The following is a 12,610-nucleotide window of genomic DNA, read 5'->3' as shown; positions in this document are numbered from 1 at the left end:
AAGCGTACTTCAAGATTATATGTCTAGAAGCAACTTACTACTGGGAGGGGTGCAGGCGCAGAGATATTGATGCCCGGTGCGGGAGATCCGGTCGGAGACGGCCTCGGAGATCTTGGCGGCGTTGGCAAGGCATTTGGGGGCTGGCCGCAATCTGCTGGAATAGTCGCATTGAATAACATAGATTTCTACTGAAGTAAAGGGACATACTATATGCCCCTCCAGATGACCCTGTAGACAGAGGCCGGGGAATATGACCGTGTATCGCGCCGTTGTGATTACGCAGGATTCCATCCGGCGGCGGAGCCGTGTGATGGCGCGGCTCGTGCTGTGGCTCGCAGTTGTTGCTGGGTCCTGAAACGCCTTGCAACGGCGAGCACATACGATACTGAGGAGTGTGGTGTGGTGAGAGAAGGGTGGGAGATGGGGCATTCGGGTCGTATGGGTACCCAGTACGGCGTTCACCAGTCACTTGGTCCCAGTAGAGAGAGGGATGTCCACAGGTCGGGCCGGTCTGATGATGCTCATGATGGCAATGCGAGTGGCAGCAGCAGCCGTACATGGTGGGATGGAGGACAGAGCGGAACGTGTCGCAGAGGGCGGGTGCCGAGAACTTGATGGGTACCGTAGACTGAGGGCTGAGAAAACGTCTGGCTAGGGCTCGGGCAACGAGTGGGATATCTAGTACGCACAGGTGTAAAGTCGTCCGCGTACCACTTAGCCCTATGTATACCCGAGACACATTGACGTTGCATGCGTATGCGTTTTAGTGCGATCGGTGGAATCCCAGGCCCTTGTGCGGGACGACATGTCTCCTGGCAACGTTTTGTTCCATATACGCTCGTGCGAACCTTTGTCGCAGATGTAGAGCCGGGGTGGCAACGAATACAATAGCCTGCCACCGTCTGTCATGTGAGCAGTACAAGGACTTACCGTCTGTGTACGACTGTGGGTCCCTGCAAGGTACGGTCACGTGCATGCCTGATTGAGGGAACAATTGGGAGGCTGGCTGCCTTCAAGTCGTCACCGAGACCTACAAGCAACTTGTCAGTGGAATCTCATCGTCACTCAGCGGATGGACTAGACGAATTCCTGGTCTTCACCGATAACTACTAGTCATTATGCATTGACGTGATCAAGGCGTGGTAGTAATGTACTCTCTAATACTTAGGTAACAATGTCCTAAATCTTTCTACAAGTCGCTCAAATTACGTAAATCATGATAGCAGGTCGAGAGACCTGAGCAACTGCTCAACAGTAGTATTCCAATCGACCCCTTTCCCATCACCCAAGGTTCTGACCTTCCTCAGGCGGTTCCAGTCATTAGCTTTACTTTTCTTCGCGCCAGCGCCGTGCTCTCCAGCGAGCCCATTGATTTCTGCGATACTGGACGTTGCCTGAGCGCGCAGCCAAGCGGTGCTGCTCGCCCGATGTGTCAGGCAGTGGGGCTGGCGGTAGCCCACGAGGGTGCCCCCGCAGTCGATACCGTCCCTCTCGAGCATCGGCGAACTGTCCGGCCAAAGAGACCCGCCATTCGTCTTCGCCAGCACCGTGCCGATGTCGACGCTCTCGCCGGGCGGAATGGGCACCGGCTGCGAGGGCGTGACGCACGTCATGTCAACCTCCTTGCGTAGAACTTTGTCGATGTCGACGGCGGAAAAGAATGCAACGCCCTGTGGCAGGTCATCCATGCCGAGCTTGAACGCGAATAGGCTACGCGTCCACAGGTTGGCGATCTGCAGTGCGAGCGCAGCTCTGTAGCGGTCTTCCTCCTTGACGAGATAGCGTAGCTCGTCGTGGACCGAGATGAGATAGCGTGCGTGGATATTATACTTTTTGATGAGGTGATCCATGGCGACAATGAGGAGGTGTAGATAGTCGACGCCTGACGACTGGACGACCCAATTGATGCGCGACGGCATGTAGTCTGCGCCGAAGGTAGCAGGGAGGTATTCCTTCGATAGTGCGTACGTCACCCCGCAACCAAGCGCAGGTGTCTGTGGACGATCAGAGAGGGCTATCTCCTCAAGCTTGTTGAAGACAAAACTCTCCGTCCCTCCATACCAGAACTTCCGCCCGAAGAGGTCGGGGCGGTGAGTGTTCTTCCCCTTGGTCGACGCATACAGATCTTGCGCAAGCTTTTGTGCTTGCTCTGGAAGCATGCCAGCGTTGGACTGCAGCAAGAGCAGCACAGCATGCCGCATACCGGCGCCGTATATCCGTGAATAGTTGAACACCTTCGCCTGGTCACGTGAAATGCCTAGAATGCTCGCGGTCTTCGAATGCAAGTCTGTCCCCGCGGCCTTGGTGCCCTCGAGTGTCATCCACCCAATCGCCGTCGCGCCATGCAGTCCAAACTGCGCATCACCCATTACGCTCGAGATCCAGAGCTCTTCTGAGTCGACGTCTGCACCAACGATCGCGTAACCCTTTGGCGCGCGCACCATCGCCTTCAACTCGGAGCCTACGCGATTCGCCTTCGCGTTGCTCGCGGTCAGCCATGTCTTCTCGATCGCGCGTCGCGTGACGGTGCCCATTGTGATGACCTGGGGGAGGATGATGCCCCATCGGTGTCGAGCGTCGTGTGGACGCGGTACACCAATGTCGACACGCTCATCCTGCCAGACGACCATTTGCTTCAGGACGCGGTCACGCGCACTGATCCAGTAGCTGCACTGCGCGTTCATATCAAGCGCCTCCTTCGCCTCGTCTCCAGGGCTAGTCAGCGTTCCGTCTTGCGCGTACTTGATGAATGTCTTTCCAAGCGGGCTGCCGACATTCGCCTTATCTCCGTCTTTGTGAGGAAGCTTGTAGAAAACAAAGCCCTCTTGCAAGGATGCGAGTAGCGTGGCGTCGGCGGAATCGTTGAACGCCAGCGGCTTTGCGCGCGTCTCGAAACCAGCGCTGTCGGGCACACGGAAGGTCCATCCGTGCTCTCGAGAGTGAAAGAGCGGCCAACCCTGCCAGGACAGTCGCAGAAGGAGAGGTGAAAATCGGTTCCTGACAGTAAGGTCCATAGAACCAGGGAGAGCATCCTTTTTTGGTCTGGTCAAGTCCCAGTACCACTTGGGCCAGTAGATAGGGGCTGGCTTCTCTGCCGATGGCTTTCGCTTCCGCGTCACCTTGGGAGCCGTTAGCGTGTTGGCTGTGGCATGCTGTACAGTTCTCCAGTCCAATTGCCGGAGCCAGGGATCCTGCTCGACCTCTGAGGCAGACGTTTTCACAGTGCTCTGAGCTAACGCAGAGACACGCTCCGCGATGTTTGCACAGTCGCTACCAGACGAAATGGTCATCGCAAGCTCAGGATCGCTGAACGTCAACTGGCCGCTTTTCATGAGTGGAACACCATGGCTGGTACCTAGAATAGTCAGGACTTTCGTATTCTTGGCCGTAGGCAGGCGTGTGACCTGATCGTCAACCAGGTAGTGCCACCCAACGGAGGTGTTGTAGTGCAGTGGGTGTCCATCAAAGGACGGCTTAAGCAACAACGCAGTCGTGCGCTTAGTCGTGCTCTTGTTCATAGGTCCAAGCTTGAGGAAATCGCGGTACCAGACTGGAACAGCCTCAGTTACATGAGCAGAGGGAGTGGTCACTCCTGCGTCTTGATCCCACTCAGCGATCTGAGCATGAGGTAAATCAGATACAGGTCATGCCAACGCTACAACGGACAGACCTCGGATGCGACAATTCCTCTCGACTTGCCTGCCACTTTCGGCGTCCAGTCTAGCTGGCTGAGCCAGACGTCCGACTTCCACTCCTCAGATGCCATCATATCCTTCGCCTTGTGCGCGAGCTCGTGCAGGCGGGTCTTCACCTTGTCTTCCAGTTCCTTGTAGGTCCGTTCGGCATTTTCTAGGTAGGCATCCCACTCCTCGTTGACCGTCAATAGACTCGAACCCATCGTCAAAATACCTGCGAAGGATACTGGGCTCGGGCATGCTGAGAGGAATCCAGGCAGCGTCTTGGAGAACACAGCATGTGTGACGCCGACATCCGTTGAGCAGTAGTTCAGGTAATCCTGAACACCATCCAGGATTTCCGCGGGCGTGCACTTCATGAAGTCGTTCCGCACTTCCTTGTCCATCGTGATGTCACAGTGTAGCTTCGCGACGTCCGCGAGCGAGTTGGCTGACGTGAGCTCCTCCCAACGCTTCGTCGACAGCTCCTCCTCATCCGGCTCCACGAGCGCCTCTGCCTGCAGCTGCGGTAAGCTCTCTTCCATCTCGTGTAGGAGACGCCCGAGCTCCGCCTTCTTCGCCTGGTCCGTCTCTGCCTGCCGGACCTCGTCGGCCTCGCGCATGAGCTCGAGTACCATATCAATGGTCTCCTCCTTCTGCTCTTGCACCTGCTCCTTCGACTTACGGTATTTGATCCATGCGGGGCGCTGGTGCGACGAAATGCCCTTGACAGCAATATGCAACGCCATGGTATCCAGGAACCGCGTCTGCGTCGGCTGGATGTTGTACTCCTCCAGGATCCTGCCACGGTCGTACGAGACGTTGTGACCGACGACGACGCGAGGAACCGTCGAGTCGCCAATGGGGGTCAGGTGCCGAACATCCTCCGTCTCGCCGAGCAGCCAAGGCGATATCCATGAGTACCAGCAGTTCTTCGACGCGGCGACCGCCATGACCGGATAGGGGCTGTACGCGGGCATCGTTTCCACATCGAACACGAGCATGTTCTCTGCGCGTCCGTCGGCCTCAGGGGTTGCAACCGCCTCGAAGTAGCTGCCGCCGCCGGGCATATGCACGTATCGCGTCCAGCCTGACTGGACATTCCAGTGGTCAGGTTTGGGTGGAAGCTCTGCCCGCGCGAGGTCCTTCGCGAGACCAAGCCAGGGTTGCGCCGCCGCCGAGCCGATAGCATAGAAATGCTCGTCGAGGGTGTGACCCTGCAGCTGAGGAAGAGTGAACGAGATATCGGGGAGGACTGAGCCCTGGGCTGGGTCGAGTCCGTGAGTACGGAGATGCTCCTGGGCAATCCGCACGTAGGTCGGACTGGGCGCGGGAAACGAGATGTTGCGAAAAATTTGGGCGTGGAGTTTTCGTGAGAGGAGCTGGACGCCGAGCTCGTTGCGTTTGATGCCTGAAAAGATCGCATTTGTACCGAGGCTCCTGAGTAGATAGAAGATATACTGACCACGATCGCCCGCCTCCTCCGTTTTTGCGATCGGGTGGTCTTTTCTTGACTCTTCTCTGTGTCTGAGAGGGCTATTGGTACGTGGGCCCACCCGAGGCAGCTGTTTCTGCTGCAGAGCAGACTGGGGCACAGAAGAATGAAACTGCCGATATTTCCTGCATGTTGTAGCGAGTTTTGGCAGCATTCGTACGTCGCTCCTGACATTCGAGTGCCCGTTTCCCTGATAGTAGCTGTCGGAGGGCCTACAGTATATCGAGGAAATGACAGGTGCAGGAACTTGATACCCCGCTAGTGGTAGTGAGCTGGTACGCAACAGCGAAGGGAGAGGCAAACACTGAGACCGTTGACCTCGGGTTAGGGTTCCATTTTGACGACATTCGTCAGGCGCATCCGCTCTTATTCCCAGAATGACCCACGTTGTGATTCGACGAGATTTTGTATGCTTACCCAGAAGGTGTGTGGAGCACACAGCTGCAGGACGAGCGAAACGAAACAACGACGAGCAGAGAATTTCAGTACGATGATCGGGCGCACGAGAGGTGAGGTCCGAAGACAAGTTGTTGACGGAGTGTCGATCTTATGTATAGCCCAAACCGAAACTCACGAGCGATGCAAGGCAGAGTTATGAAGGAGATACCCACAGGACGCAGCTTTGACGTCTTGTTTTTGTCACATTCTAATCGCAGGGTAGATCTCAGGAGAAGTGTCCTAATGTAGGAATCTACCTTCCATATTGAGCTGATCTGTGCAAGCTTATGTGCTCGAAGCTTACTGCTCTCGGTGTCTATGCTATCATCGGTAGGAGCGCAGCAGGGCAGAAAGAGCAGACTGAGTTACTTGGACAATTCGATCTTGATCTCGTCCACAATATGTAGAAGAAACCAGAATACATCGTGATTTCAGCGTCGGACGAAGATGACGGCGGAACATGAATATGCCGCACCCCAAAAAAGCCCCAACGCGCCCTGTACGAGTTGTGTAAGCGCTGCAAAAACGATATGTCCCGGTTTTTATTTCAGTTCTATTTACTTTTGCCTACCGGTAGTAGCCTTGATTATGCTACGTACCCCTTCCAACCTACCAAACTGTAGGGCTTGCAAAGACGAGATGGATAGTGGACAGCGACAGCCGCGACGCGGCGGCAGTGTAGCAGTCCAGTGGTATCTTGATCATGTCCTGGCTACGTCCGGACTCCGCGCGCATACATGATGCATCCGGCGGGACCATCCCTGGTGAGCAGAGATTATTGGTCGGGGAAGGATAATGATTTCGCAAGGTGACTATTGTCCGGACCGCCAATAGCTAGATCTTGCAATCCCTGACACATCTGGCAATTATTGGAATGTGTGTATACTGTGTGTACCGAGGACCGACAAAATATAGTCTGAGCCGTCATGTCGCTTGCTATGTCACATGCCAAGGGGGCTATTCATATCCTGTTGCAGAGTTTCAGGTCATTGAAACAGTGCTGATGGTGTTAAGACGGCGTACCAATGGAAGTGGGAGATGAGATCTTTGTCGCTTATTTTGGTCGATTGTTTCTCGTATTATTACAGCGAGATTTAAGCGGCAACTTTAAACGGACCTAGTATGTAAGGATAGATTCAGAACCAACAAGGTGCCCCAGAAACGTATGTGAGAACTCAAAGTCTGGAAGGAGCTTGCACGCCGGTAGGTCGCATTAGATTGGATGCTGCATCAGCAAAAAGGAACACGACATGTATGGCCATGCATGTACTCGTATGGCCTTGTAAGGTCCGGCCAGCTCACGAGAGACCGCTATTGTTATACAGTCTTGTATTGTCATGATGATAAATCAGCGGGGTGATGTAAGAGCCAAAATAGGTGGCTAGGCCCATATGACTATCGAGAGCATGCAAGGCTGGCGAGGCTAGCAGCCTACGCCATGTCATGCATGCTATGGTATTATGGTGACTGTGGTATGGGTCTACTGTGATCGCAGTTCTTGTTAGGTATTGCTAGACCGACTAAAGACTGTATGCCTTGCAACCAAAAAACCAATCAATCCACGGTGGTATTGGTTCGCTTCCGTGACAGACCAGTCACCCGCAGATGATCGAATCGCAAAATAGCATTATGCATTTTCATTTTAATTATAAAATTACAGTTTATTGTTTATTCTGCATAATAAATCAAATGGCACGAGAAGCATATAGTCGCAAATGAATGGTGGCCTGAACAGGTGCACGAAAAGGCTGCGTCGATGACAATGGAGTGGCGCACGTCCACATTATTGAACTGCCTGACGTGCGGCGTGCTGAGCCTTGAGAAGCGAGAGATCTGACTCCTCGTCATCCGAATCATCGTCGTGTGTCAAGCGATCAGATCCAGTGTAGGAGTTGCCAAAAACTCGTCTAATTAGAGGTGTCGATGGCGAGAAGTTAAGGGAATGATGTATCAGTTTGTGGGAGGATATGCTAGAGACCACTACGTACCTGTTCCACCAGTCAATGGTTTCCTCGTACCATGTGGAGTGGGCTGCGTCATCGAAGATGGCCAAAATCGTGTAGAAGAAATGTTCCGCGTTGAAGTGTGCATCTTCAACCGACCATTCCTCCTGGGAGTTCAAAAGCTGACGAGCCTTTATGTTCATGAGAAGAATATCTGGCAGCATGAAAATCAGATTATTCGCACCTGAACTGCAGCGTATGCTATACTATACTTTGTTACACTAAGCATTCCAAGGATCTGCGCATTCCAGGGCTTCCCGGCAATGGGCCCGTCAGTGACTTTGAGTGCCGTGCGAGGGCCCGTGAATATGTGTCGGAATACCTGTCAAATAGAGCATTGTGAGAGATAGAAGCAGCGCATCAAGACAAGAACACTCACGCGCACCAGAAAGAAGCCTCGAAACAGGCCTTTGAGAATGTTGTGCGGGTCGTAGCTCTTCTCATCATAAACAAAACTCGGCAGCATGGACGCTCGTATCTTCACCCTGCCCTCAATTATTTTCCTGAGATAGCTGCAGAAACTCACACAATTAGTCAATGATGACGCACAATAAATATCACACACCCTTCGGGATCGGCATCGAAGTCAGCAAGGTGACGTTGAGGAACTAGAAGACGGGAACATTGCTGGTGCTGGAAGCCCCGCTCACTCTTCGACTGCTGCCTCCCGTCAATCACAGGAAAGATAGGTTGTCGCGCTGGGTCGGGGGTGATATACCTTACTCCGGAGTAGCGTAGGTCTCCACAGTCCTGTGTGCGTGCCTTTCGCGAGTGCTCGTCAAGCTGTAGATCGATTCAGGAAGCATGAAAAACAGCCTTCAAATATACTTACAAGTGCACAGAGGTCACCCAGACTTGCTGGCTCGCTCTGAAACTCCGAGATTAATTCTCGCAGGCTAGGAGTATAGTTTAATATCGCATTGTAGACACGTATGAACTCGGATCGCTCTGCTGGCGACCTGTCTAATAAGTCAGCTAGCGCAAAATACTGACTAAAAACGGAATCTCACAGTTGCATATTCTCTTCTTGTTCAGTCATCGACTCTGGCCCATTTCCCGCTCCAACTTCGCTTGTATCAGCGTCGGATTGTCCCTCAGCATGCAGACCGATTTGGAAGGCAGTTAGAATATTGACAAAGGGACTAATTCCACGTGGGATCCATTTCGCAGTCTTGTACAATGCATCGAGCACCCCACTTTGCTCTCTAGAATTGACAAAGGTTTCTGTGAGCCTTACACACCCTCACATTCTGACCACTCACCGAGAATATCGTCGCCTTTTTCTTGAATGACTGTAGATCTGCAGCTCTTCATTTAGGTTGGTCGAACTTCCGCTTCGCAGAACTGACAGGTTCAGGGGTGTAGGTTAGCGGCAAATTACTGGCAGCCGTAGGAGCCATGACAGTAGGTGTATGTACTGAATGTGACATTGGAGGGGGTTTGAGCGGGTTGGCTGCCAGTAGAGACGATCAGCATTTTTATGTGCTTCAGAAAGGTGCTAGAGCGTAAGATCCGAGGCGAGGTGAGTGGCGTCTTACTGATCGAGACCGGCCGATTGGTAATCATGGTCTCGATCGTTGAGGCGCAACTGGTTTCTTAATTTACGCTCCCATCCTTTGGGTTTCTGACTGACTGCAACTCTTTCGAAAACTTGGTCAATGTTCTAATGTTTGCTACTAGTGCCAACCAACACCTCATTTCGTCATATTTCATCATTGTGTCCAGGATTTCATGCCGCAGCTTAAAGATCACCTCCTCTCTCGCCTGCTAGACCTTCCTTATGATGGTGAGGAGCATACATTCTCTGATGCAGAGAGCAATACTGTCACCATTATTGGCGGGAAGATATACAAGCATAAGAATTTTCGCATTAACTATACGACCTATGACTTGCGTCGCAGCCAGGACTGTGTCAATCCGCGCAGTGAGGCTCCCGACATCATGGTCCTCGCTCATGAAGACAGCGATCACCCCTATTGGTACACCCGTGTTCTTGGGGTCTTCCATGCGAACATCTGCCACTCGGGTCTCAGGTCACGCGACCCGTCACCTCAGCATATTGAATTCCTCTTCATACGATGGTTCGGCCGTGATTTAACAACTCGAACAGGATGGAATGCGCGTCGCTTACCGCGAATTGGATTTATTGATGCTGACGAACCCGGTGCATTCGCCTTTCTTGATCCTCGTCACGTTGTTCGAGCAATTCACACTATACCCGCGTTTGCACATGGACGCACGGATGAGTACCTGCGGCCCTCAATCGCAAGGCATCCTCGAGAATGTGATGAGGATTGTGTCACGAGTTGACACGGCGTCTAACCGCTTTTTAATTTTTCCTTTTCGCGGGCTCGAACCCGCGACCTCTGTACTACTTGCCCGATACGGACACATCATTATCTACTGTACGATCAGATTAGATAGGACGGCAGTGCACGGCACAGCTCGGGCCCCGCTGACGCAGCCGCTCTGACTCACCGGCCCCCGGGGCCGCGTCGGCATGCTGCGCACAGACCAGCTGCGCACGGACCAACGTGCACAGCCTGCCCTAAATCTCCCCATGTATATAAGCCGGCCTCTGCTGCCCTAGGGACCTCAGTTTCGACCTCTTGTCCCTAGGTCAGTAAGCTCATGTATTACTTACCTACTTACCAATGCTAACTTACCTTGTCCCTAGCCTTAGGTTTGAGCCTCGCTCACCATCGCTTCGGTGAGAACCAGTCGGACGCCCCTTGCTTTTAGGTATTCCCCTGTCGCTTGACCTCAAGTCGCGACAGATTGGGTATATTATTATGTTAATATGTAAGCGAACAAATCTATCTACAGATGACATACTACGAACCTGATGCGGAACACATGTATAGCTTTGCTGATCGCGACATGTTCATGCGCTTCCGCGGCGGTGGTATCGGTCACATGGCAATCGCTGAAGTCACTGAACGCCTACTGCAGGAAAGTCATGAAGACATGCAAGATAACCTGGAGGGTCATCCGACAGACAAGCCCTCGATTCCTGATGCTTTGCGCCCGGCCCGGGGTAGAGATCAAGAGTACGCTGATGTGCGCCACTCGGAGGTAGTACTCGGAAATCCTCCAAACACGCTGACCGTGGGGATGCTGTGCCAGGAGGGTCCCAATAATATACAGGCCGAGGAAGCAGACTACGGATATATTGACAATGATGCCGAAGACATAGATGATGGGGGTGAGATTGGGACTGACGACGAAGATGCTTTGGGTCCTGAAGATGGGGAAGACGATGGTGGTGATGATCCCTGCACAGTCGAAGGATACGCATCATTATGAAACTATCAATTTTTGTATTCTTTCTTACCTCGTCATTTCGATTATGGTTCATTGTGCCTTGTATTCCTATCATTTGCGACTTCTCGATATATCTCTACCTCGAGTCTCGCTCCCGGGCCATCTGCCTTGATGATCTGCCTATGTATGTGCTCGCCTGGATTGAAGATTCTGTTACGACCATCCAAAGGGCCGCAAGTATCTTGGAAGGACCTCACGCGAATGGTCCGATCTTCCCAGTCCTCGGATGCCGAACAACAGGCTCGCCATCTTATTGTGAGTGCTTCTATAGGTATTACCAGACTGGTAGTTCCTTATAATATTCAGACAGCAGCTCGATGTCAAACAATACCCCAGCATTCTAGTGACGCCATGGAATGTCTTGCAAGGGCTAATGATGCGCCGACCGTGACGTGCGGGTTTGCATGGGTCACGGGACCTTATTTGCTTCGTACCTTTTTGCTGATGTGATCGCACTACGATGTAGTCCCGCGCAGGGCAGTTCGTATGAGTATCCTCGCGCGTTTGTACCCGTGGCCGTGACGCTGCCATGAAGTTTGAAATCCTCTCCGCGTAACTACAACGATGTATCACAGATTCTCCGCCCCCTAGAGGAGACCAGTGTATAGCGGGAGACGCAGGGCTGCTTTACCTCCGAGTCGCCAGGAAATCCAACTCTTGCGCATATGAGACTTTGTCATTCCAATAATGACATCATAACTCATGTGTCCATTACACAATACGGGTACCGAAATGTCTGGGGGTATTTACTGCCGAGGTATATAGAACAACATAGAGAAGGACGGCAGCTGCTGTTAGCATCTGTAGTCCCGTGGTGAGGAGGAGGATCGGATCTCAAATGTGGGCAACAGGTATGAATGATTTACTCATGTCCTGATCGATCGTCGTCAGCCTGGCTGGGAAGACGGCTCCGCAGAATAAGCCACGCACCAGCGGCATCATGCTGCCTAACTAGTATACTCAAGTGCCGTCAGCGTATAGGATAGCGCATAAGGATAATAAACTCACCTGAGGCTTCTGATAATTGGGTAGTGGGCGGAGTGGGTTTCCTAGGCCATTCCATTTGAGATTGAACACAAGGAATTCATATCGTGGAAAGAACTCACCGCTACCTGCTGCTTTACGACATCTCTGACGCAGCTTGTGAATCTTTGTGTCATGACGTTCACTAACGGTTGAAAATCAGTATGAGGGCCCGGTGGGACGGCTGTCTGCTAGCGCACGCGCACCACATATGGATCATGACGTCCGCCATGGACGCCCGTGGATTCGCGCCTAGAAATACAACATCAGTCAAATCCTTACCCATACCCACTAACTCACGTAGATATTGGATCAGGATCTGAGCAGCGTGACGGAGTAAGAAACTAGCTGTGTGTAATATTATGGACATACCTGTGTCATCGTGTCGCCTTTCGCGAATTCCACGCAGAGCTCGCTGTCAGCACATACGGACAAAGATATCTGAACGGGTGCGGAGAATGTATGATTCAGGAATTGTGATAGACTGGTTTCAGTGAATGTCTTACGATGTCTTTCCCTCCAGTATTGCACGGAGCGCAATGTCCATCGCATGGACACATCAAAGGCTGCTTAATGGATAGCGGTATCTGCTCCGGTGATGAACATCTGAGGAACTGTTCGGAGAATTCCTGGACGGCATCTTGGAAGCTGCC

The 12,610-nt window shown here is 52.5% G+C and overlaps 3 protein-coding genes across 3 annotated transcripts; 2 read left to right on the top strand and 1 right to left on the bottom strand.

Annotated features, from left to right (window-relative positions):
- Positions 1-1,095: 1,095 nt before the first annotated feature.
- Positions 1,096-9,010, bottom strand: POSPLADRAFT_1074872 (hypothetical protein; the record flags this gene model as incomplete). The annotated part of the gene is made up of 8 exons (XM_024482751.1): positions 1,096-3,617; positions 3,671-5,114; positions 7,596-7,764; positions 7,818-7,932; positions 7,990-8,122; positions 8,176-8,393; positions 8,443-8,569; positions 8,940-9,010. The coding sequence occupies 8 exons, from the start codon at positions 9,008-9,010 to the stop codon at positions 1,215-1,217; spliced, it is 4,680 nt and encodes a 1,559-aa protein (XP_024338033.1). The 3' UTR covers positions 1,096-1,214.
- Positions 9,011-9,341: 331 nt separating this feature from the next.
- Positions 9,342-9,920, top strand: POSPLADRAFT_1146280 (hypothetical protein; the record flags this gene model as incomplete). The annotated part of the gene is made up of 1 exon (XM_024485910.1): positions 9,342-9,920. The coding sequence occupies one exon, from the start codon at positions 9,342-9,344 to the stop codon at positions 9,918-9,920; it is 579 nt and encodes a 192-aa protein (XP_024338032.1).
- Positions 9,921-10,490: 570 nt separating this feature from the next.
- Positions 10,491-11,622, top strand: POSPLADRAFT_1145831 (hypothetical protein; the record flags this gene model as incomplete). The annotated part of the gene is made up of 3 exons (XM_024485851.1): positions 10,491-10,875; positions 11,082-11,189; positions 11,510-11,622. The coding sequence occupies 3 exons, from the start codon at positions 10,491-10,493 to the stop codon at positions 11,620-11,622; spliced, it is 606 nt and encodes a 201-aa protein (XP_024338031.1).
- Positions 11,623-12,610: the final 988 nt, after the last annotated feature.

This window comes from Postia placenta (genome assembly GCF_002117355.1).
Source record: "Postia placenta MAD-698-R-SB12 unplaced genomic scaffold POSPLAscaffold_9, whole genome shotgun sequence".
Taxonomy (NCBI): Eukaryota; Fungi; Basidiomycota; class Agaricomycetes; order Polyporales; family Adustoporiaceae; genus Rhodonia; species Rhodonia placenta.
The sequence above is the reverse complement of the archived record's forward strand: the minus strand, read 5'-3'. Positions and strand labels throughout refer to the sequence as shown.